This window comes from Psittacula echo, assembly GCF_963264785.1.
Source record: "Psittacula echo genome assembly, chromosome: 4".
Classification (NCBI taxonomy): Eukaryota; Metazoa; Chordata; class Aves; order Psittaciformes; family Psittacidae; genus Psittacula; species Psittacula echo.
This window is the reverse complement of record NC_137738.1, coordinates 59,312,356-59,337,908: the sequence shown is the minus strand read 5'-3', so window position 1 is coordinate 59,337,908 and position 25,553 is coordinate 59,312,356. Positions and strand designations below refer to the sequence as shown.

Here is a 25,553-nt window from a genome sequence, read left to right as displayed (position 1 = left end):
TTTGCTTCTTTGGCTTTTCATCAGGCATTCTGGTGACTTCCACTTTGAGTAGGAAAATGGGGAAATTCAGGTGCTAACTAACAATGTCTTTTACAGTTATAATCTTTCCAGTTAGACTCTTCCTGCAGATGATTCCAGTGTGTGCCCAGTAAGTTGAGTTTGAGAAATATTAATTATTTTTTCTTGAAGTCTCACACTTCTTATGTGAACACTTCCCTTCCACCCACCTGGACAAACATGTTCTGTTTCCACAGCTATTTGTGTCATCATCCAGCAGCTACTAACAAGTCTTTGCCAGGACCCAGAGGGAAGACTACTATGGTGAATCCATAGCTGAGAACGGGCCACTAGAACTCAAGCTGCACTAACAGCCTCATTACAAAGACGCCCTTTTTTTGCAGCACTAGCAAAGTCACTTTGAACTTCATTCCTAAATTTAGACAGCACTAAGTCATCACAGAGGCATCTACAAACGATGCTGTATTAGAGCAACTCTATATTCACCTACAGTGAATGACTCAACTAGATAACCAGCAAATAAATGTTTATAGATGTTGTTTGGAATCACTCACAGAACAGAGATAGACTGTTATCAGAGGTAAGAAAAACAAAAACGGCAAAGGAAAAAAAAAAAAAGAAAAATAAAATTACTACAGGAAATAATTAAATTTCTCCTTTCCTCTTCCCTTCCTTCACAAAACTCTCTAGCTCTCTGAAACAACATGGAATCAAGGGATATAACACTATCCTATTTGCACAGCAGATATAAGGGTAAGGCTGGGTATACTAGTGCCTTGCAGCTCATAATTAGATAAGACCCTCAGATCTTCAATACCAGCACTTCAAGCACACCCTCAGCATGTGTGTGTATGTGAAGAAAACACATCTCGAATTGCCAGTTAGTGATAAATAGCTTTAACATCGCTGTTCATTAGAATGAGATAGAACAAAAGACACAGATATTACCATCAGAAGTGCATTTCATTCTTATAATGACAGTGATTTTAAAGTCGTACCTACCAAAAGAAAAACTTTGCTGTCAGGCTTGACTTTGTGTTTCTCCATGTATTTTATGAGGCTACTATTGGCGTATCTGAAAAATACAGTTACACAAAGACATTTCTGAAATAATACAGCATTAAGAATATGAAACTGTACGAAATGATCACAAAAACATTTACTGGTCCTTAATAAATGAACTGTAAGAAAAACTACTATCAGAAAACATGTCAGATATTTATCAAGCAGTTGCACAGTGTGCTTTTCACAACAGGAATAAACTCTGTACAGATTATTTCCATGGAACATGCAACTTCTATAGCACACAGATAAGCTGTTGACATGGGCATGTCAACATGAAAAAGAGTTTCAGAGAAACTGAAGCTGAAGTTTATACTCTAGTTTTCTAAAGCAGTTTAGAAAGTGTACAGCAGTTTGTAACAGTGCAAATCTGCAAAGCTATTAAGTTGTTTCCACTGGCAATCTGGGAAAGCAGTCCTTTACCATTTTCTCTCCCTGACCCCAACCTGCAGCAAACCACGCAGTCTTTACAGTTCCAAGCTCAAAAATGCCTCAGATACGTATGACCTGTGTTTTGTCTTTAATTCGCAAATCCAGAAATCATCTACAGTCATCTTCAACAGAAAGAAGCTTTGTGCACAGATAAGCTTCATATTTTGTCTAAAGCCAGTATAATGAATCCACGGCAGAGCTGGAAACAGAATCAAAAACTCCTGAATCCATGTCCTCTGCTTTACAACAGAGTCTCTGCTGCTCCTTACACTATCTGACCTATTACCACCACTTGAATAATTTAGCCAAAGCACCAGCGAACATTAAAATTCTTTGTAAAGTGCAAAAGACTTTGCATCATAAACTATTGAACACATTATTCTCTCTAGAAGTTTCTGTCCACTGCTTTATTGTCTCCACGGTAAAAAAAGCTGGTAAAAAACACCAGGGAGCTGTTACCCTATCTTTTCTCACACAAAAAGAATGAAGTTATCCTTAACAGCTAATAGAAGTGGTTTAAGCAAGCTCATTTGTCTATGTCTGCCTTAGATTAAATGGCACTTATGAAAACCCCCTTCTACAGAAATGAGGAGGCCACTCAGCTGATGCTTTTAACAAGCAGCTGAAGGAGAGAACACCATTGAAGCAAAACGGCTAATTCAAATAAGACAGCAGTCACAGCTTTAGAACCCAAAATCTACAAAACTGCCCCCTCTCTCCAAGAAACTCAGGATAGGAGCCTATTTCTGCCCATCTTCTGCTACATTCACTGAACTGCTGTTGCATGATCATCACTTACGTTGTTCTCCTAAAATCTTTCTGAAGAGTTGGGTATTCTGGCATCTTCCTTATGTCTTCCCAATCTTTATCTTTGGTGGGGGGAAAAGAAGAAGCATTTACAATTCTGAAAGTGTAAATTAAGTAATACACAAGAAGGAATAACTACAGCAGTTGTTTGACTCTGTTGGCCAGTTCCACAATTGCCAGCATTTCCAAATCCATCAAACTGACAGCTTCTTCATACCTATACAAACAATTAGTCATCTCCTTTAGCAAAAAAATCAACTCTGTAGCATTACATCTGACACTTTAATGAAAATAAATTACCTGCAGGGAATCCCATTACACTGAAAATGCGATCTAGCTGATCATGATGAAAAGGATTACTTGTTTTGATGTCCTCCTGACGACAGTGAAATATAGGTTCTGAAGTCAACAGTTCAGCAAATATGCAGCCAATTGCCCAAATATCTAAGAAAAAAGGAGAATAACTCATGCAAGTTTACTGTACTTCATCACTGTTTGTTTCATTTCTCAACAACATCTATAACCACAGTAAGATAAAATGCCTCTCAGTGTAATTACAGTGCTTTGAAAATAATGCATTAATGTAATACATTAAAAAAGGCAAAATCTGGAGATACAAGTTTTTCAGTCAAAATTAGAATCTCCAAATTCTGTTTCGAGTTGTACACTGCCAGTGCAGTACTTAATTTATTCACAGTTACAGCAGAAACCTACACAGCTTAACGGGCATTCAACTGGCCATCAAAACAAACTATAGATCCCCCATAAAGATACACTGAAATAAGAGTTCTATCACATACTTCAGAACATTTCCAAACAGATAATTGATAATCAAATAAATACTAAAAAGGAAAAGACTAACGATTCATACATTTAGCCAAATAATGCAAGTTAGTTAAAATGGAGAAACAAGATCTTTATTTTAATCAAGGACAGAAGCATGATCGCCAAACTTTAAAAAATTTAAAACAAAATCCTACTTGACAACTGACTCCCACTTGAATTGTCTCATCTACATGTCATGTACATACAGAAAATAACAGGGTGATATACTGATGTTTTAATGAAAGAAAATAACTTCTATTTCATTAATTTCTCATTAATACGCTTTTCAAAATTAAATCTACTGTGGGCAAGAACATTAGTGTAATTTACAGAAGACATTTCTAGATTACATGTATTCATTCTAGTTACTACTATCAACACTCATCTTAGTGTTCTGTATGACCTAAATGCTTTATTATGCATCTTAAAATGAAAGTGTGAATTTCTCAGTGAGAAGGTTAATAACAGAAATGAAATGGATTTGCTATGTTGACAAATACATGTCTGGGATAACTCTGGAAAAAGATGTTGAGATCAGATGAGTAATGAGCATAGACTGCTGAACACAAAAACATGGAATTTGGTTTACTGGAGAAAACCAAGTCTCTTGTTTGTTGCAACTAATCTGAGACTCAAAACGCTACCTGCTGTCAATAATGGTAGTCTATGCCACCCAAAAGACACGTGGTGTCCTGAAGAAATTTAAAAAAACACTGCTCTATCTATGTAGGGAACAAAAAAAAAAAAAGCTGTAATACTCTCTTTGCTAAAACAGGCCAGTTCCATTTCCATCACGTTTCAGGTATGGAGCTTGGTGTGCCCTAATTTATAAGCCTTTCTCCCTACCTCCCTTCACAGGAAAGTCTGATAACATTTTGTTCAGACTTTACAGTTTCAACAGGGTATAACTTGTCCTGTGCATTACATCACTTTTCCAGGGTTTTATCTTCCTTTGATTTTCTTATTAGCCTTATCTGCATGAAAACATATTTACCCCTTAAGATTTGATCTGCTCAAGCCGCTAATGTAGCATATTAATCACAACTCCTACCTGGGTAGTCAGAATAAATTATCAGCTCCAGAATGGAAATTACTTATGATTTGAAGAATAGCATCTTCATTTAACAGTATCTATTCAGTCATTTTCATAATAGACAGCAAATCCTTTGGGAGCTGGTTTACCTAGAGGCCAAACAAGTTGCAGACCTCTTGGTTTTCATTGCTTTCTGCAATGCTCACTGTCCACGACATACTGAGAAAGGGGTCACTGCTTATTATTCTATTACTGCTCTATCCAGACTGACCTTTTCCTTTTAACAACCACAAAAATAAAACCTAGTATTCTTGTTGACAGTGAAGTGGAACTGCAAAATCTCCCTTATGTGACATGTCAAACGTCAAAACTCATTCCTTGTTCATCAGAGAACAGAACCACCATGGCAACACATTCCCACTTCCTGGCTCTGTGATTGTATTAATACAGAGAGCACATTTTAAATCCTTTGAGAATTCAGAAAGACAGACAATGTACCAACTGGATGTTAGATCTGAATAAACACCGGTAACGCCCAAGCTGGTGGCGTATTTTCTTTAACTCTGATCAATCATTATATTCTCTAGTAGTTGATAGTGCTGGGTTTCTTGCCAGATACTTTTTAGCTTCAAAGAACCAATCTAAAGTAACCCAGAATACTTAATATAGAAAACACGAAACTAACATCTGTATGTGAAGACTGAACAGCTTGAAAAGGCCTTATATCTATGCAGCTCAAGCAGGTCAGGGTCTTCTCTTTGTGAATGTAACTTTTATGTAACCTGATCTTGAACACATCCTTGGCACATACGGAGACCATTCTCTCAGTTAATTATTTTCTGTCATGTTTGGCTAGTCCTTTTTTCTTTTTCTTTCTTTTTTTTTTTTTTTTTTTTTTAAATTTTAAATAACATTCATCATTTACAGTGATTATTTACCACATGTGGCATTTTTCTAGCAGGACACCTCATGAAAATCTGGCAAGTTTAAAAGCTTCATCAGTACAAGCAGTCCTAATAGGTATTTATCTCCTACATTGTTCATATTAGTTAACCAAATTCAAACTTCAGCTCTAAGTATGGAAAAATGTGTCAATAACTAGCAACTTCCCTACACAGGGCCATTTCATATGTTTTCCGTTTATGGTGTCCGCTCCTCCCCATCTTTGTGTCGTCCCCCTCCAAAAAAAAAACAAAACCAAAATTATTACATCTATTCCAAGTAAAACATACTATCCCTCAGAAGTGGGCATTTACATGGACAAGGCTTAAAATACTTAAGCAGTATTTTATGAGTACAGTGCATTCATTACTGGTTTAGTGCATGTCATCTGCCTCTAGCACAACAGGAACTTCTTAGAATGCTATATAACAGTTACTTTATTAAAGCAACCATCAAAAATAAGGGGCAAAAATTATCCAACAATTGGTTCTCTGCTTCTCCCTCTACTAATGATCAACTCACTGTTCCTGAGGCAAAGCTAACCTACAGACAGTATCTACTTTAACTTGTTATGTCCCAGACTCATTGAAAACTGGGACACAAAGGTCCTACAGAGTTGCACTGAATACCAAATCTTTTCCCATTTGATGTACTATGAGCATCCTAGTATATTTACTACATAACCCTTCCTCTAAGGATGGTCCTGTTTCCTACAGTCTCTTCTACTATCATCAGGTTTCAGGAATGATCTGTAGTAAAAGGTTTTTACTTCCCCAAGTTTACACTGAACCTGAGTGCACACCAATCTTGCTCCCTGGCTCTTCAAAGAAGGGTGGGAATGAAGGTCTTTGTAGCATACTCCTTTCCCTAGACTCCTCACCAAACAGCTTGCTCAGGTCCCATTACAAACCTATTCATCAGTGAAATATCTTTCCAGTGTAACAACGTTTCCTAAGTACTACATGATTTTATAAAAGGATAAAACAGCCTTTTAAAGATGGTCACTTATGGTTGGTAAACAGACTTTACATATATATGCCTGAGTGCACAGATGATTAGAATATTTGTATGTTTGCCCATGTCCCAGTTTTCAAACCAGTGACTAATAGCTTTATAGGTCAGCTACTAGAGCTGAGAAAAATCCTGCATGTCTTGCTTTATTTCTACTTCCTGCTGTAGCCAAGAAGCATGTAACAAAAGGATGCTGACATAGCTGTTTTAATGATAGGGCTGATTAACCGTACAAATGCTCACGTATCCTTCCCTTTCTATGGAATAATAATCTCATTTCTGTATTTGTCCAGGATTTTGGAAACATTAAGAATATTATGACCATTTAAGACAACAGGACAATTTATTGAGCAATAGCCTTGATTCTCAAAATGAAACATCTTTTCCCACGCATTTTAACTAAAATGTTTCACTGAACAGAGGACAGAGTCCAAGATGAAATACTTCATGATTCTTAACTATATCTAAGAAATACATACATAAGCTTAGTCTCATATAATTCTGTAATAAAATTATGTTAAAGAAAGTCAAGAATTGTAAAACATCTGTTTATCTGCAACGGACCAGAGGAATTCATCACTAGTGATGTTTGGTTTAGTAGCACCAGTACTTCAAACAACGTGCTTTTTTTGTTTCTTTTGAACACAAAGTCTAGACTCTAGGACACATCCAAATCTGGTAAAAGAGGTGAAGGAGCTGAGGGACCTCTTTATAAAAAATCTTGTATCGTACACTGACCACAGCCGCAGATTCTAAACTTACCCAGAACATTTACACACAGTGACCTAGGAGCAGAGATACTACAGAAAAAGAGTTTATTCACTCTAAGACTGGTTTTAAATATCTTAGAATTAGATTTAAGAGAATAATATATTTTTAAGTGGAATTTCTCATTTGTTTGATTCAATAAGGTGAACAGAACATATCCACTATATACCTGTTTCTATCACATACAGACAAGGGAAAGATCTTCCCATTTGTACATTAAGGTCTCAATTTTTATATGCTTCATTTAAACATCAGCAAAACAGTAACTAGCCTGTTAAATTTGACATTTTCTACTGAGAACTGAGAATGGGGTCAAACATTTACAGGTGACAGCTTTTTCCAAGGGAAGCAAAAAGTGGTGTCAGTGGGCTCAGGGTCAGAAATTTGCTATCACTCATTGGTAAGTTAGGCAATGTTTACCGATCTTTAACAGTATCTCAACAGAACTTGACTGAAGAACAGAAGTTTATACTGTAAAGCCACAATTCAAAGACAGTAACCTCAAGGATGCTCACAGTCAGCAAAACATGTATGTAAGAGCAATTATTTCAAGAGTGCCATGATGCAGAGTCACGGTAATTCAAAACTTTTAAAGGCAAAACTATATTCATTCAAATTAGTCATGAAAACTATTATCCCAGGTTTTTTTACCTGTTTTCTCCATCCTAGCCTTTTAAACTAAGCTGCCCTCTTCTCATATTTCTAATACAAATTTAATTAATTTCAATTAATACAACCTCAAATATTTTTAAGCATTTTGGCTGAAATTCTGAGTTCATGGAAAAAAACTAATTTTCTACAGGGCTTTAGTGGGCAAGGACTTCTTCATTCTCTCTAAAGAGAGTTATTTTAGGTTGTCAAATTATCTATTTTCCCCACTTAAATTCCTATTCTTCAGTATATCACCATTAAACAAAGATCCTGGATCATATGATTTCAGCCTTCTGCTGCACATTAGACACATTATCTAGCTTGCAACATTACACTTAAATTACTGTGGCAAGCTTGACAATACAGATACAATAGATTTAATACAGATACAATAGATGTAATACAGAGAGTGGCAATAGGACCTGAGGCCCTAAGTAGCTCTCTCATGCAGCAAAAATGATTGCCAACAAAGAAACCCTGTTAAGGAACTTTAATATTTAATTTACAGAACTTCAGATCCAAAATTTTGGAAATTCCAGGTCTATAGTTCTATACAACAGATACACATGCAACCTTCCTCTATACAAGCAACCCTGTATTTAACTTGTGCAACCTATGTACTCAAGGTGGGGAAAATGCAATCTTAACAACTGTACACAGAGCACAAGAATTCAACTTTTATCAACATCAGAAGGTCAAGAATTAAACTTTTACCAACATTATACTGAAAGGATTTGTAAGGATTTTCAGTTCTTGTCTTCCCCAATACTCCTCCCCTACCTGCTCCCAAATCCTACACACCACATTTTCATCAGCAATTCTTCAACTCTTCACTTGTGTCACCAAGACTAATACTGCATAAACTACAGATTAACTACATTAGCTAGCAGTAGAGCAGGCTAACATCCTTGACAGACACCACAGAGTGATGGTTGCATGAATGCAGAACAGAGTGATGGTTCCCTCCTCTTTCTTCTCTCAGTTCTTCTTCCAGAAACTGGGGGGGGCTCCAGCCTCAGGTGATGCTGCTTTAGGGCAGGGAAATTAGGTCACTGGGACGAGCACTGAGTTCAGGCAAGGAAAGTGTGCCACAGCCTCATCTTCTCCCTAATCCTAAATTATCAGATGCATTTCAGACGGCAAAGGGCTATTATTTTTCTGCCAATTCCTGTATCTCAAAGATGCAGTACTGCTACTTTTGTTCCAGCAACAGCAGTGCTTATACCTCCAAGGGTCCAAGAGGTACTCTGGCAGGCTGCCACAGCTCTTCAGGGAAACAAAAGTAAAAAGAGAAACGTTCTTTCAGTGACAACTCATCAAAAGCACAGGAATGCAATGGGTGACAGAAAAGGCAGCTTCATAGACTTAGGGCTACTTCCCCCTACCAAGTATCAAGCAACTGCAACAACTAAAGGAAGTATGAAAGCTTCTCATTGCAAAGGTCACAAGTTTCTTCTATCCTGCAAAGCATTAGGCAGATCTAATACAGAAATTGTTACCATTTCCTCCTGTAATGATGGAAGAATGAAGAACAGTCAAGATGTGCTGCTGTGTGGTACAATAGTATTTACGAAACTTTTCAGGGAACATCCACAGCTTTGTATTTGCAATTTATTATACGACAAAATGATTGAAAAAAAAAATTGATTGATGGTAACATCCAAGCATAGGACTGGAAAGCCAGGAGCTCTCAATTCCCAACCATGGTGCTTTAGCATTAATTTCCTCCCTTCTCCACCATTTCTTTTCCCCATCTTGTTCCATCACTGCAGGTAAGTGTCCAATATCATATAATCTATTTCGTACAAATAGCATAGCATATTAGCAAATTGTTGCTATCTTCTGTGCTCTTCTGAACTATAACAAATGAGAACAGAGCAGTACATATTTTTTGAATGAGAAATACTTTTTTCCTAATTAAATGCAGACTATTTTAACAAACCAGCTTTTCTATACACAGTGGAGCTCTTTGGAGGTTAACTCCATACTAAATGAAGAGGGACAGTGAGTTTATAATCTGTTGTATGCTCTCAATTGGCTTCTGTCATTAACTATTACAACTTTTTACTAGGTCCAACATGTCAACACCTTCAGGGCTAACAAGGTGAGCAAAAGGCCTGCTATCTGGCATATTGAGTTAGAACAAGGAACATGTGTGAAGAGCATTTTCCTGGCCTGCTCCAATTCACAAACCATGACAGTATTTTCTGGGAGATATTAAAGCTTTTGATATCTACCTTATTTCAGCCAACAGAGAGGAATGCACATGAAGGTATCTCGCCTCTTAGCACAGAGAAGCTTATTCGTCCTTCTAAACAGAGTGCTGTACAGTACGCTAATTTCTGTTACTAAGGGGTTCAGCCTTACAGCTATTTCTAATGAAGAGCTGGCAATAACTCCAACATAAATATAAGCAACTCCATTGGATCAGCAATGAAATAAACTATTATGAAATATAAATCTGCTGTCAGTCACAGGTATTGCCAAGAAGTCTACTTGCAAAGCAATCCCACCTGTCCTGAGAACCAAGTCATTCTACTCAATCAGTGCTGTAGTGTTGAGTTGCAGTTGATATTGCTGAAATAATTGTGCCTGAAGATCAAACTGATAGATTAGCTAAAAAAATTCCTCTGCACCAGAAGTATGCATCTTGTTATGATAGCAGATACTTGATTTTCAGCCAAAGTCAACTTTTGTGAGTGAACTTTTCAGATATGGTAGTAAACAGAGCACTAGTTAGTGAGGATAAAATATTTATGGAACCAGGTTTTACAACAGACAACCTTCTGGATCTTTAAATGGCAACCTCATGTTTCATTTAAGAAAATTAAATCATCCTTTAGTCCACTGCTTTGTAAAGGAAGCCTTAAAAAAAATACAAAACTGAGTCAAATGTCTTTGAGCTGTGAGTTCAACTCCACACCAAATCATTCATCTCATTCATGCTCATATACAAAAGAAACAATGTATTTGCAGTATATCACAAAGAATCACAATATATTCCAACTGACATGTACAGAATGGAAATGACTATGATGAGAAAGTAGGCAAAATGCATCTCTTAACCTTCTCTAAATGCTGAGTCTTGCTTTCTCAGGTCATCATTCCTATTCGATTTCCACACTAGGATCCATTATTTGCTCTGGGCTATGACAAACATTGCAAGAACAGCTCCTGCCTTACTAACTAAATCTTTGTTTTTCAGCTAAGCTCACAGCCTCGGTTGCTTGTGGAGGTTAAGAGAATCAATCCTGCTGCTGCAAAGCTCATCTGCCTGGTAAAGGGCAAAGTCACTGAGATACTAGGGAATGAAAAGCTTGCTCATACAAGAGGCCCTATGGTTATCAGAAGTTGGGAAGAACATGAAGTTGATACTCTGAGTGGAAAATAATTAGAAGGAAAAATACAGGGAACAGACTCTTACTGGCAGGGAGGGGATTTTGGCCCCCAGTTTCTGATGTACATGGAACTAAGCACAGGTGGATTTCTGAAGGCACCTCTTGCTCAAAACTGGCTCTGAATCACAAAGCTATTAGTACGGAGGATATTCTGCCTTCCACGTACTTTTATGTTATTTTATTTTTCCTGCTCTAAAATAATCCATATACAGTTAAGTCATAATCATCATCACGCAATAGCAAATCTGCCAAAATACTGAATGAAAAGGCAAAAGCACCTGATTCTTCCCTTTGTATGTTTTGCAAGGGTAGAGAATCACAAACATGTGAAAAAGGATTGGGTGACTATGGGCAGAAGTTTACAGGTTAATTTACAGACTAACATAAGTAGGACAATTAGTAGATTCTAGTTGTGACTGAAGATTCAATGGTTTAGTTTTCCTTTTTTTTTAGATGGCCAGAATGTGTGTATTTCTCAAGCTAACTGCAGATGCTAAGTGACATCCCAGGTTCTCAAACAAATTAATCCATTCACTGAGTTAACAAAAGTAATTCATAACACAGTTGTACTAGAGTTCCCTATTACTATTAACAGATTTTATCTTCAGGACAATACCATTAAGTAGCATCCCCACTTTATAGATAATGATAAAATATATGGGATGGATTAAATTACATGCTGTATGCTACATAAAACACTTGGGACTGAATCAGTATTTAAATGCAAGTGTCCTGAGACCCATCTTACTATATATAGTAAGAGATGAAACTTTACTGTCTGTCTCACATTAGAGTACCTCCACTGATTTTACAACAGCAGAGACAGGCCTAACACACTGCACTGTTAACAATTCTCCTGACTATCAACCTAATACACACTCAAACACAACTCTCAGACTCTTCAGAGCTGGCAGCAGATGCCAGCTGTACGAGCTAATCAACACTGTTTTAGAAGGAAGAGCAATTAGAAGAATAGTTAGAAGAAGGAAGAACAGTTAGAAGAAGGCAGGAACTAGTACACTAGATCTCAAAACAGTTAAAGTATTCAAATATGTAACAATGATAGGACTAGGGGGTAACTGATTTAAACTTAACCAGGGGAAGTTCAGGTTAGATATGAGGAAGTTCCTTACTGTGGGGGTGGTAAGGCACTAGAACAGATTGCCCAAAGAAGTGGTAAATGCTCCATCCCTGCAGTATTCAAGGCCAGGTTGGACAGAGCTTTGAGCAACATGGTCTAGTGTGAGGTGCTCCTGCCCACGGCAAGAGGGTTTGAACTAGATGATCTTAAGATCCTTTCCAACCCTAACTGTTCTGTGATTCTATGAATCCTGTAGATGATATTCCTTGAGTTGTTGTCAGCATCTCAAGTTTCCCAAAATACTTATTAAAGTAGCTTCAAAATGTAAGTGACCTAATAATTGTTTATAAAACTTCACATTTCTTAGGTAATCGCAGTGATAAGATTACGGAGTATAGCAAATGATTTTCTTTTCTTTTTCTTTTTTTTTTCTTTTTCTCCTTTTGAAGAAGAAACTTGTATAGATTTTAGAGATCATTGTCAAGCAAGAGGAAAAAACAGCAGTAAATCATCCAGCACCTACAGTAACTAGATAAGAGAGCAATAATTAATCTTTGGTAGTAAAATAGTTTGCCTCTCAGAAAAAGCATGAAAACAACTGTGATAATCAAAACGAAGAATGTTTACCACATGCCAAAACAAGTTTACCACAAAGTATCATCTGAATCCAATTACTTCCTGTGTCATGTAACATTGCCCAGGGCATGAATAAGGCTCCTCTCCTGGTGTAGCCCAAGTTTTTCTTATCAGAGCACATGAATTAATATTTTCTCTACTTTTCTAGTTTTTCCACAACCCCATCCCCAAAATCACAACTTCTCACAAATAGGAACATGGATCCCTATGCAGCAAACACAAGCTGACTGACTATAGATCTGCTCTTTTTAATTATCTCTCACAGATGTTTAAAACCAGTGCCCATATTCCCATGGCTCCACAGCCCACAGGTAGGCACCTCCCCTGTACATCTTTCCTGAAGACTTTTCAGTCTTCTGGTTGGCTCCTTTTATAATTACTGGTTTACCAGATTTTCCGGATAGGTTTTAGTTTTTAACTCCTTCTTTCCAACCCTCCAAGAACAAGAGACCAGAAGAGTTTTAGGCATTGGTCCAAGATTTCCAGAGGCCCTACAGCCCATCCAGAGTGCCAACAATCTGTGTGCATACAGCAAGGATATCTGAGGCACTCAGGACGTGTGGGACTCGCTGCATAGGCAATATGGAACACATATGCACATATTTCCATCCTAAATCCTACATAATACACCCTATGAAATTTCCCCTATTTTTTTCCTGCATGAAGTCAAATGGAGTTGTTGAAACTCTGATGGATCCCAGCATTCATTATAAATTCATTCCCTCTGATATACCTAATATTTTCCTGTGACATTTGCTTTCAAAGGCATTTTGATATCTGCTTATACCTTTCACATGTTTCCAGCTTTCATAACCATATGTTAGTCTGGAAATAGAATGAGGTGGCAGTGTGCTGCCCAAGTTTTGAGTTACAGTTTCTCTTTACCTAAATCTTGTTTAGGCTGGTAATGCAGTTGCCACATGGCCATTTCTGACATTCCTGCTGACTTACAAACTAGACAAGTAAGGAAAGGTAACTAAGCAATACAATTTCTCAGGTTCCCAGATTTATTTTTCACCCTAAGTAACTGCATCCTTTTCCAGTGCAGGACAATGCTTTAGCCCTGCTTAACGGGTGGTTGAATGATCACTCTGAAGAACTCTTTTGCCAACAAAATCCACCCAATCTAGAATACTATAAGCCATCTGATGCCACTAATCAAATATACTTCTTCAATTAATGCGAGTGGCAAAAAGAGGTAAGATAACATGTTCTTGTTTGATAGCACTGCTAATTATACAAGCTGCAACTTGATAAAAAACAAGCCTTAATTATGCCTTGATATCATGCTACAAGTTGCCCCAGAATGAATCATAGTAAAGACTATCACATGCCTTCTTAACCTATAATGAAGGAGTTCTTACTAGTCCTTACCAGTTCCTTGCTAAAATATCCTTTTCTATTTTGATGTTCCCAGAGTGAAAAATAATAACAAAAACCTGATTAATGTCTCCTTTCAAGGTGAAAGCCAGCTTACCTTTTCCTTCATTTTACCACAGCCATTTCCTTTACTTTCCTTAAAATTATAGCACTGAAGTCTTTGCCTGTAAATGAAAGGAGCACTGTACCTTGCCACTTACTTCAACCTTGTTTCTTTAGTATTTTGAGTATAAAGGCATTTTCTTCTGTGCTGGAGGCTTTCTAAAAGTTCAGTAATTTTATCAATGTGTCCATTACAAGCATTTTATATTTTTGCAGTTCAGGTTACTTTTATTTGCATGTTTTACTTCTTTGCAAAAGTATTAGGATTTGATGAACACATGGAAACAGATTCTGCTTTTAATTTATGGTACTGGAAATGCGGACCAACTTCCACAGGCTACGCTGAATTTAGTAGAGATTTATATTGTGGTAACAGAATGTAGAGTGACCTTTGGCTTCTACAACACCATTTTCCCAATTTGTATTTATCTGGTAAGTTAGTTGCTTGTAACTATGGTAGCAAATTATATAGGAAACTTCATTAACAACTATGGCTTAGATTATAAATGTTCACAGTTCAGGAAACTAAATGTTATTCCCCATGAAAACCTAACATGGGCTTTTTACTATCCTTTAAACAAGCAGAAAGTAAAAGCTATTTCTGTTTTTCAGCAACACTATTTTCCTAACTCCTGTATCTCTTTAAAAAATGTGATGAACAACTACTTGTTCTGCAAGCAAGTAAACGAACAGTAGACGATTTCATTAGTATTAAAGGACAAATTAAATAAAGGGGAAAATGTCACTGAAAAACTACTTCTAAATTAATGAAATATATATTGTTTTGCATAATACATAGTTCTTTCTAAACAGACTGTGTTTAAGTCCATTTTTTTCCTAAAGTTAAACCCACAAAATGTAACTAAGATCAAGTCCAGAAAACAAGGACAAAAATCGTGAATGGGACAACAGTCAAATTCTAATTTCATTCTTTGATCATGTATGAGAATTATTTTACATGCAAGCAAGGCTTCATTAGAAGAACAAAAACAGAACGGACACTATAGTAGACAGTGTCCAGGATATTATGAATACATTGTTAATAATTAAAATTACATGTGAAGCTAAGATAAGGAAGAGAGTACTAGATACAGAATATATAAAATACATTGAAAATAAAATAAAATCAAGACTAAGCCAGTAAAAACCTAAGCAAACATCTGAATTATGCAGCAATTGTTGGACAATATCCAGCGCTACAGTAGGGAACTGATGACAATGCACTTCTAGTCCATTCAAACAAAAATATTTCTCGCAATGACAAAATTGTAAGAGAATAGACTAAAGCTGGCATGATACTGCTTTTAGCCTGATTTTATTGATATTTTAAAATTATACAAAATTAAACACTATATAAAAGGCATGAGAAAACAACTATGGAAGATCAGCAGCTATACCAAATAACATGTCCTTTCCTTTTTCATAAATTATTGTATCTAACCACCTTTTTTCTAAATTATTATTTCCAACTGAATAACAGTTAAATGAGAATCTTATATAATTCATGAGTTATTATTAAAAGCAATGCATTAAGTCTCCTGAGATTTATGTAATATTAAGAGATGTTAAAATTCTATTTCTTGCACAGAGATTTGAGAGAAAGAGCTTTAAGAGTTGCATCCTTTGCCAAAAACATTAGCATTCAAGTTAAACTCTCACTAGCGTGCTTAGCTCATTAAAATTACCTTCTTTTAAGTGCATATAATGCTAGAAGCAAAACACAAGTCTGGACTCAAACTGCAAAAAATCACTGCTGTCATTTTGTTACTGCTTTCTCCCTTTGCCTTAAAGCTGCACATAGATCACTTCCATGTACTTCTATTCTTTTCAGTCACATGCTCTTTTAATGTTTCAGTCAGCCTACAAATCTTATCTTGCAGCTTTCCTTGTTTTCATTTCTGTAATTTTTACTTTGCTGCCCAAACCATTTTGAGTCCCCTCAGCACTCACACTGCACACCAGGTACTATATGACCCATTTGCACCCCTCCTGGGGATTCACTGGTGTGGATCGGATACAAGAAATAAAAGCCTCAGAAATAATAAACTACTAGCAAAACCAGATCTCCCTAGAGATCATCCTCTAAAGTTTCATAGGGACTCCTTCTCTGTGCTGTAGCGTAACTACAGATCCCTCAAGGCAAGAATCAAGTAATTTATGACATAATTAAAAAAAACAATAGCATTATACTAATTCATTCTTCAAAGAGATATCCTGAGATAATGGTACATATCAGTCACCTAAATCTGCAAACAATATACTATCTATCAAAAATACGTAACTGTCAGTTAAGGTAACTCGCCAGTACCACACACACAGGTCAGCAATCTGGTCCACTTACTTGTGTTTTACAAAATGAACAGTCAGGGCAGTTCAAGTACCCAATTTACAGATGTTTAAAGTAATACTGTTAGCGTTTTCTTTGAACACTTCTGGTCACTGTTTTTACTCACTACAAGGTGCAGCAAACAGAGACTTAAGAAGTTAGCAGCCCTGTTTACACGGTGGCAGATGAAAAGCAGGCCCTAAGAATTTGCTTCAGACAACATGGGATTGTGCCACAACCATGAAGGGGGAACACTACAAGGTTCCAAACCCAGCACCATAGGAAGACATCCTAGGAAATCAGAAGCCTCAACTGAGACAGAGCTCCAGAGGGTGGGTGCTGCCACCCAGAACTCACAATTCAGGGTGGCAATGGCCTTACAACAGACAACCCTCTAGTTGAGGCACTGAGTCACCAACAAAAGGAGCAGTGGGAGGAAGTGAACAGACTCCGCAGCATCATGAAGAAGAAAGAGGACACAAACAGCACCACCTCAGGGACCTTGCAAAGATTTCTGGAGCATACTGGGCTAAATTTCTTTATGCAGATATTATATGTGTCATCTCCCGGATCAGTTACTCAGGAAGAAGGAAGAACTGGTTAGGGATACGTTGGTTCACCAACTGAGATGCTAGTGTAACACACGTGTTTCGTAACTCTTTGAACAAAGGCCCACATAGCATCTCCAAGAGCTTCCCTAACAGGAAAACGCCTGTAACTGCCAAAAAAGCCACCTCTGTACACATAGGACTGATTTAACCCCATTAACAAAGGTGACAGAGCGACTAGAATGTACTGAGTTCTGTCCAGGGGCAGATGAGGGGCAAGTGGAAAGACTGTGGGTACGAATTAAGGGACAGGCTGGTACAGGTGATACAGTTGTGGGGGTCTATTATAGACCTCCTGATCAGGACGAAGGAGTTGATGAGGCTTTCTACAGGCAACTGAAAGCAGCCTCACAACTACATGCCTTGGTCCTCATGGGGGATTTTAACTACCCCGGTATTTGCTGGAAGACTCACACAGCCAATCATTCACAGTCTAGGAGGTTCCTCCAGTGCATTGATGATAATTTCTTAATGCAAATGGTGGACAAACCAACTAGGAGAGGAGCGCTGCTGGATCTAGTACTCACCAACAAGGAGGGTCTGGTTGAAGTGGTGATGGTCAATGGCAACCTTGGCTGCAGTGATCATGAGATGGTGGAGTTTAGGATCCTGTGTGGGAGGAATAGAATACCTAGCAAGGCCACAATTCTGGATTTCCGAAGGGCCAACTTTGGCCTCTTCAATCAATTGCTAAGGCAAGTCTCATGGGAAAGGGTACTAGGTGGTAAAGGGGCTCAAGATAGTTGGTCAGCATTCAAGGACCACTTCTTCCAAGCTCAGGATCAGAGCGTCCCAATGGGTAGGAAATCAAGTAAGGGAGCCAGGAGACCAGCATGGTTAAACAAGGAACTGCTGGGCAAACTCATGTGGAAAAACAGAATCTATAGATTATGGAAGGAGGGGCTGGCCACTGGGGAGGAATATAGGACAGTTGTTAGAGGCTGTAGGCAGGCAATTAGGACAGCTAAGGCCTCCTTGGAACTTAATCTTGAAAGTCGGGTTAAGGACAATAGAAAGGGCTTCTTCAAATACATAGCGGATAAAACTAACACAAGAGGCAATATAGGCCCACTGCTGAACGAGGTGGGTGCCCTGGAGACAGAGGATATAAAGAAGGCAGAGGTGCTGAATGCCTTCTTTGCCTCTGTGTTTACTCCTGCAGACTCTCCCCCGGGGCCCCAGATTCCTATGGCCCCAGAAGGAGTCAGGATAAAGGAGGAGTTTGCTTTGGTAGATGAGGATTGGGTTAGGGATCAGTTAAGCAATCTGGACATCTATAAATCGATGGGTTAGGATGGAATACACCCACGGGTGCTGAGGGAGCTGGCAGAGGTCATTGCTAGGCCTCTCTCCATCATCTTTAGTAAGTCGTGGGAAACAGGAGAGGTGCCTGAGGATTGGAGGATGGCAAATGTCACGCCAGTCTATAAGAAGGGCAAGAAGGAGGACCTGAGTAATTATAGACCGGTCAGCCTTACCTCCATCCCTGGAAAGGTGATGGAACAACTTATTCTTGACACCATCTCTAGACATATCAAGGATGAGGGGGTCATTAAGAGCAGTCAACATGGTTTTACCAAGGGGAAGTCATGTTTGACCAACCTCATAGCCTTCTATGAGGAAGTAACTAGGTGGATGGATGATGGTAGAGCGGTAGATGTGGTTTTTCTTGATTTCAGTAAGGCATTTGATACTGTCTCCCACAGCATCCTCATAGATAAGCTAAGGAAGTGTGGGCTTGATGATCAGGTAGTGAGGTGGATCGAGAACTGGTTGAAAGGAAGAAGGTAGAGAGTGGTGGTCAATGGGGCAGAATCTAGCTGGAGGTCTGTGACTAGTGGAGTCCCTCAGGGGTCGGTGCTGGGACCAGTGCTGTTTAATATTTTCATCAACGACCTGGATGAGGGAACTGAATGTACCCTCAGCAAGTTCGCTGATGACACTAAACTGGGGGGAGTGGCTGACACACCAGAAGGCTGTGTTGCCATTCAGCAAGACCTGGACAGGCTGGAGAGTTGGGCAGGGAGAAACTTGATGAAATTCAACAAGGGCAAGTGTAGAGTCTTGCATCTGGGGAGGAACAAATCCATGTACCAGTACAGGTTGGGGGTTGACCTGCTGGAAAGTAGTGAAGGGGAAAGGGACCTGGGGGTCCTGGTGGGTGGCAGGATGACCATGAGCCAGCAATGTGCCTTTGTGGCCAAGAAGGCCAATGGCATCCTAGGGTGCATTAGAAAGGGTGTGGTTAGTAGGTCAAGAGAGGTTCTCCTCCCCCTCCACTCTGCCTTGGTGAGGCCGCATCTGGAATATTGTGTCCAGTTCTGGGCCCCTCAGTTCAAGAAGGACAGGGAATTGCTTGAAAGAGTCCAGCGCAGAGCCACAAAGATGATTAAGGGAGTGGAGCATCTCCCTTATGAGGAGAGGCTGAGGGAGCTGGGTCTCTATAGCTTGGAGAAGAGGAGACTGAGGGGTGACCTCATAAATGTTTACAAATATGTAAAGGGTGAGTGTCAGGATGATGGAGCTAGGCTTTTCTCAGTGATGTCCAGTGATAGGACAAGGGGTAATGGGTGTAAACTGGAGCATAAGAGGTTCCATGTGAACATCAGGAAGAACTTCTTTACTGTGAGAGTGACAGAGCACTGGAACAGGTTGCCCAGGGGGGTTGTGGAGTCTCCTGCGTTGGAGATATTCAAGGCCCGGCTGGACAAGTTCCTGTGTGATGTACTCTAGGTTACCATGCTCTTGCAGGGGGGTTGGACTAGATGATCTTTTGAGGTCCCTTCCAACCCTTGGGATTCTGTGATTCTGTATACCATTTCCTTTGCATTTCTCTTCAATATATAACCTAATCATGCAGGCAGGATGGCTCCTGTGCATCTCAGTGTTTTCATTCTCTAAACAGCTAGGCATTAAAGTTTACTGTGTTTACGGAACTTACTCAGCTGGAATAGCCTGGCCACCAGCATTTCCTGAACTTCCAGCTTCCTTAGTCGTCAGGAGTGAATGATCTGAAGATTGTGCACAGTGCAGGAGACAGCGCTTCTCCTTATCCAACTACACTTCATAAAAGCATCTGGACATGAAGCACCCTAGAGGAACACCACTTAAACAGCCTTCCCTTTTGAAGGTTTATAAGATTACAAGATTTCTAAACCCATATCAGAAAACCATATAAAACAATGAAAAGAATATTTTTATTTTAAAAACAGAATGAAAAAAACTTGAAATGTCTAACATTAACCCTAACTTATATTGAAAAATAAAAGCACAGTCCTCAAAGTTTCAATCTGGATTAATCTTTTACAGATTGGATCATACGCCATCTGCTGCTACTTCAGGAAAAAAAAACAGCTGGTTAGTTGATCATCGTACCTATTACAAGGCTACCCTCCTTTACAAAACTTAAAGAAAAAACTCTTTCTTACAGAGGAACTTACCAATAGCCTTTGTGTAATGTCTGGCTCCAAGTAATAGCTCTGGAGCTCTGTACCAGAATGTCACCACAACTGGATCCAAGTCTGCCAATGGCTTCAAAGGTGAGTTGAACAATCTTGCAAAACCCATATCAGCTGGGGGCAGCAGCAGGGGGAGAACATGTAAAATTTTAATACAAAGAGATCAGAATTTAACAGTATTGCCTAAAACCAATTATAACACAAAGTCAAAAAACATTAAAACTTACAAATCAAAGTTTCTAAGAAAGCAACAAGTTACTCGTAACGATACTGGGCCAAATTTATCTAAGGTTAAATTCCATTTACTTTATTTATAAGACTATGAAGGATGATGTTGGACTTTTAAGTGTTTTCATCATGGTATTGCAGAACTTTACATAACACAGATGCCTACTGATTTAAACAGAACTGTAACAGAAACCTGTTTAACTGGAGTCAATAATAGATTGTAATGTACATTTTCCCTTTCATTTTTATATATGTTTGCAGAACCGTGAGCCTTTGTGACTGCTAAATATTCACCCACAGTACAAAACCAAAACGACTGCAATGTAGATTATTTTGCACTATTTTAGTAGGTGTACCGGAGACATAACTTGGAGGAACAACCTCCAGATGCAGGAAAACATTTTTAACTGTAACCAATGAACTCAGTGAGTGTTCACTGTTACAGAAGCGTATTTTAAATGTAAGCATTTAATTTACATAACTCAAAAATTCCCTCTAGAATTTTTTTAATTTTTTAATTTTTTTAATTTTTTAATTTTTTTTAAATACTCCTACCTTGTAAGTAACCTTAAGAAAGGCTAGACAAGAAAATACAGATTTGGGTCTACACTCAAAGCCACACATTTTAATCCAAGTCTGAAACTAATCTTTTACACAACTTCACTTAAATCGTTGTTTCCAAAGTTATAAAATGCAAAGTATAATTTTCTTGCAGTTACCCATACTAATACAAGCATACGTATCAAAAATGATTAGCTGAATATTCTCAAAATACAGAAGTCAATTAATAGAAAACAGGCTCCAGTATGTTACTTTCTCAATGATTGCCACATGCTTTATTAGAAACTTTACATCCACATGACTAAGGCTTATGATCTAAAGAGGTAATTAGATTTTGGATAAAGACCATTACAATTACACGTGTTTCCCACCTTGATGCCAAATAGCCTTTTGCATAGCAAACACATGCATTGATGTTATTTATATACAAATAATTAAGAACAAATATAATATATAAATGACAAAGTTGTACTAACTAATCACAGTAGGAGTAAAAAGAACCCTGGCTATAGCCACTGTTCTACGTGGTTATTACCTTCTTGCTTCCTACAGAAGCTTTTATCTCATCTTTTATCTATGTTTGGAATCTCTCAAGCCTATAAACTCAACAAATAAGACTTAAAATTGAACTAGATATTGTGCATACATATGCTCCAAGAACAACGAAGGTTTGTTTCCATCTTACACTGAAGATGCATTTTTAAGTAATTCCTTAGCTGTGCAATGCATTTGTTTCAAAACGTTTACCTATTTTGACTCTTCCTCTTTCAGGACCTTCACCCATTACCAGAATGTTTGCTGGTTTCTGGAAAACAAAAAGCAGGATATTTAGTTCACCAGTCTTTGATGATTATCTTCAAGAATACATTTTTTCTATAATGAAAACATTTCTATGAATACCCTTAGAAGTCTAAAATTATCATATCTTTATGTTTTCATGACATTTAGTTTTTTATCCCTAGTTACCAATTTCACAATTAGAAAAACAGTAAAGTGCTTTGACATTTCACAGTAAGAAACACAATCTTTAACTAAGTTTGCATTCCCATTTTTACCAGAATGGTCACATTCACTGGGGAGATTTTCTTCTACAGGAAAATTTTATACCAGGATAACAGTTATGCTACACATCAGTGATCTGGCAAGAACTACTTTTGCTCGTATAACATATTTCATATTATGCCAAATCTTGGTATTCAGACGCACAGATAAGAGTTGCTTTTGTTATCATCATATATAACTACATTTTTGGAGCTGTGCTTGGCTTTGGTGTATGATTGATTAAAATCACATTGGCAAAAGTACTTTTTTCCACAAAGTAAGTTGATTTCATGCTATAAGAATTCACTTAAAACAGAAGTATGTACAGACAGCTACAACCACAAGCTTTTGACAGTGTAGACAGCAGCTTTAGAGTAGAACAAAACCTTTATAGGCATTTTATGTAATCTGCAGTTGTTCACAAGCAGCCTCTTGTGAACACCATATAAAATCCGCACATGACATCACAGCAATTGTTCTGCAATTAGGACCTAGGTTCCCTCAGACATCAATAGTCATTCCTTGGAACCTTTTCCCTTATTGTGTTAACAGCTGTAAAAAAGTAAACAAGTTTGAAAATATTAAGTGATTTGAATGAAGAGATGCATACAAAGCAGAATTTTTGGAAGGTTCATCTGAACATTAAATATATTTAAAATCACTAAGGCCTGAAGAGGTCTGCTCAAGCAGGAGTTGTTCAAGAATCTAGAAGAGATGTCCAGAAAGCAAACATCATAATCTCAATTTCTAAGTTCGTAACACTTGCCACTATTTACCTGATATAAGACACACAAACTTAATTTGGCTCAAAATTACAAATCCTAAGTGTTTTTTAGAAGGAAAACCAACCGAAAAAAAAACCCTTCCCACCTCACCTCCAGTGCTAGACAGTGCTTCTTCCCTGGCTCCAGTCACAGCCTCTCTTTCCTCCTCTTTGCCATTGCCTCTTTTATTCCTCCTTTTTTAATCACAGGATAATTCTCAACACCATCCCAGTGTCTGACCACCCTCACAGTGAAAAACAATTTCTTCATACATCTGATTTACACCTATTGTCTCTCAAACTGCCACTGGATAGCATTGAGAAGAGTCCAGCTCAGTTTTCTTTACTCCTGCTTATCAAGTATGCATACATGTTGGCAAGATCCTCTCTAAACCTTCTCCTCTTGAGGCTGAACAGTCTCAGCTCCCTCAGCCTCAATAAGACACTGTGAATCCATAAGCAACTTAACGGCCCTATACATACAGTGGGTATGCTAGACTAGAACCTGTGGAAAGAAAGGGATTTGTCCATGGATGTATTTTTACAACAGAATGTTTTGAAGAGATGTTGTTCCATTTTAAATTTAAATATGTAATCCACTGAGGATCAGAACCCTGCTCAGAGAGCCAGAAGAGAAGCACACTGATTTATAAACTTACCAGATTTCACATTCATTAGCTCTTGTGAATCTCTCCATCTGAGAGAGTCATGGCAAGGGAAAGAGAGAGGGAACAGAGAGAAGGAATAAAGTTGGAAACAATTGAAAACTTCGTCTTATTTCCAAAAGAGCAAGTGCTTCTCCTGAGATATCACTACCAATGTGGAGATGACAGGCATATTATGGATGGCATCCTGATGCCTGCAGGATCCTCATTGATCCACAGGCGATTGTCTCAATAACAGCTTGCACCATGGCAGCTTCCTGCAAGGTGAGAAGTCTTGGTTCAAACTTGTTTCTTAAGTCAGAAGGAGAAAACATCTGAACTCCTTATTTTCCAACAGAGCAAATTAACCACTTGATTATCAGCTACTAAAAAGGTAAGAACTTTCCAAATTCCCCTTCCTAATCAGAGCTGTTCTGGTGGGGAAAGCATTTTCAACTGTATGTACACTGAACCAGTTAAGAATAACACTAACTTGATAGGACCTATCCTTCTGAGATGAGACAAACATCATCTACCTCGTGCACCCATGAATTTTTACTTAATAAACAGCTTCAGGGAAGCTTGAAACTTAGGTATTTTTTGTGTGTGGTTATTTTATATAATAGTAGGTTACACACTGTAAAGTAAAAGTCCTTACCTCCCCCAGAGTCCTCATGATACACAAGTCATGCTGAGAGCAACCAAACCCTCAGGAATGCTTGGCTGAACACGTAGCACCAAGGCAGAGTAGCAGAACTTCAGGTGCTCAGGTATGGAGGAAAGACCTTGGGTTATTTCAGAGGGATTAATTTGGCATAAGAAATCCTCAAGGAAGTAGGTAATTAATGTTTCCATAATGAGGTAAGAGAGAGAACTGCTAAAGGGAATGCAAACAACTTCTGCATTTTGGAGAAGGGAGAACCGTGTTAGTCTAATCTCTGGATATATAGTAGTTTCAGTATCAAAACATTTTACTCTGAGATCAACACTTAATAGTGTACTATAGAACTACAGTCTAGTATAATATAGTTACTATACAGCTGCAAAAATCAGATTTAAAAAGTGGGAATCTGATAAATTAAAAAGCCCTGCACTGCATATTATGTTCAGGCTACATGCAGGTTATAGGCACCTGTCCAGCTTCTGAAACAGATCTTACTGCTGTTCATGTTATGAAGAAAATGGGATTTTAGGAGGAAAAAAACATGAAGGCCCAAGCAGCTAAGAGACCAAAACCTGACATATACTTAGAGTAAATCATATCTGTATCTGAGAGGACAGAATTTTATTCAAGAAAGTTTGCGATGCCCTGATTAAAATCATTAAATAACTCCTTAATAAAGGGTAAAGGTAACTTAACAAGTATTACACTTCTGAACCAGTTACATCCCAATTAATAGCCTATTTTCCTCAAACTCCCCCTTTGCTGAGAACACAAAACACCACTTGTGAAGCAAAGCGATGATGCTGCATCTTCACCTATCTAGTTACTATAGAAACAACAGAAACAGTAAAGAGTTAGAAACCTCACACTTAAGATCAGCTATAAAAATGAAGAGACAAATCCCTGCTGAGAAATACAGTTGAGGCTGTACTGTCTAAAGAACATTTGCAAAAAGAGCAAGGTAAACAGCAACAAACAATTGGAGGAAAAACTTGAAATATCTGCAAAAAGGGATGTAGTTGATAACGGTTTCTTTACAAATAATATACACGGATAATAGTATTTACTTTCCTGTATCAGTGGAAAGTGGGAATAAAGCCATTAACAGATCTTG

At 38.1% G+C, this 25,553-nt stretch overlaps 1 protein-coding gene across 12 annotated transcripts in view; it reads right to left on the bottom strand.

The window, feature by feature from the left end:
- CDK19 (cyclin dependent kinase 19) overlaps positions 1 to 25,553 on the bottom strand; it is a 134,278-nt gene that overhangs the window by 16,702 nt on the left and 92,023 nt on the right. For all 12 annotated transcript variants that reach the window (XR_013956524.1, XR_013956525.1, XR_013956526.1 and 9 more), the window contains 5 exons: positions 22,075 to 22,132; positions 20,521 to 20,652; positions 2,620 to 2,763; positions 2,312 to 2,381; positions 1,021 to 1,093 (listed from right to left, as the gene is read on the bottom strand). Coding sequence is in view for 3 of the 12 variants with exons in the window: in XM_080614711.1 (XP_080470837.1) it covers positions 1,021 to 1,093; positions 2,312 to 2,381; positions 2,620 to 2,763; positions 20,521 to 20,652; positions 22,075 to 22,132 (477 nt within the window). In the remaining 9 variants the exon portion in view is untranslated. The remainder of the gene's footprint in view (positions 1 to 1,020; positions 1,094 to 2,311; positions 2,382 to 2,619; positions 2,764 to 20,520; positions 20,653 to 22,074; positions 22,133 to 25,553) is intronic.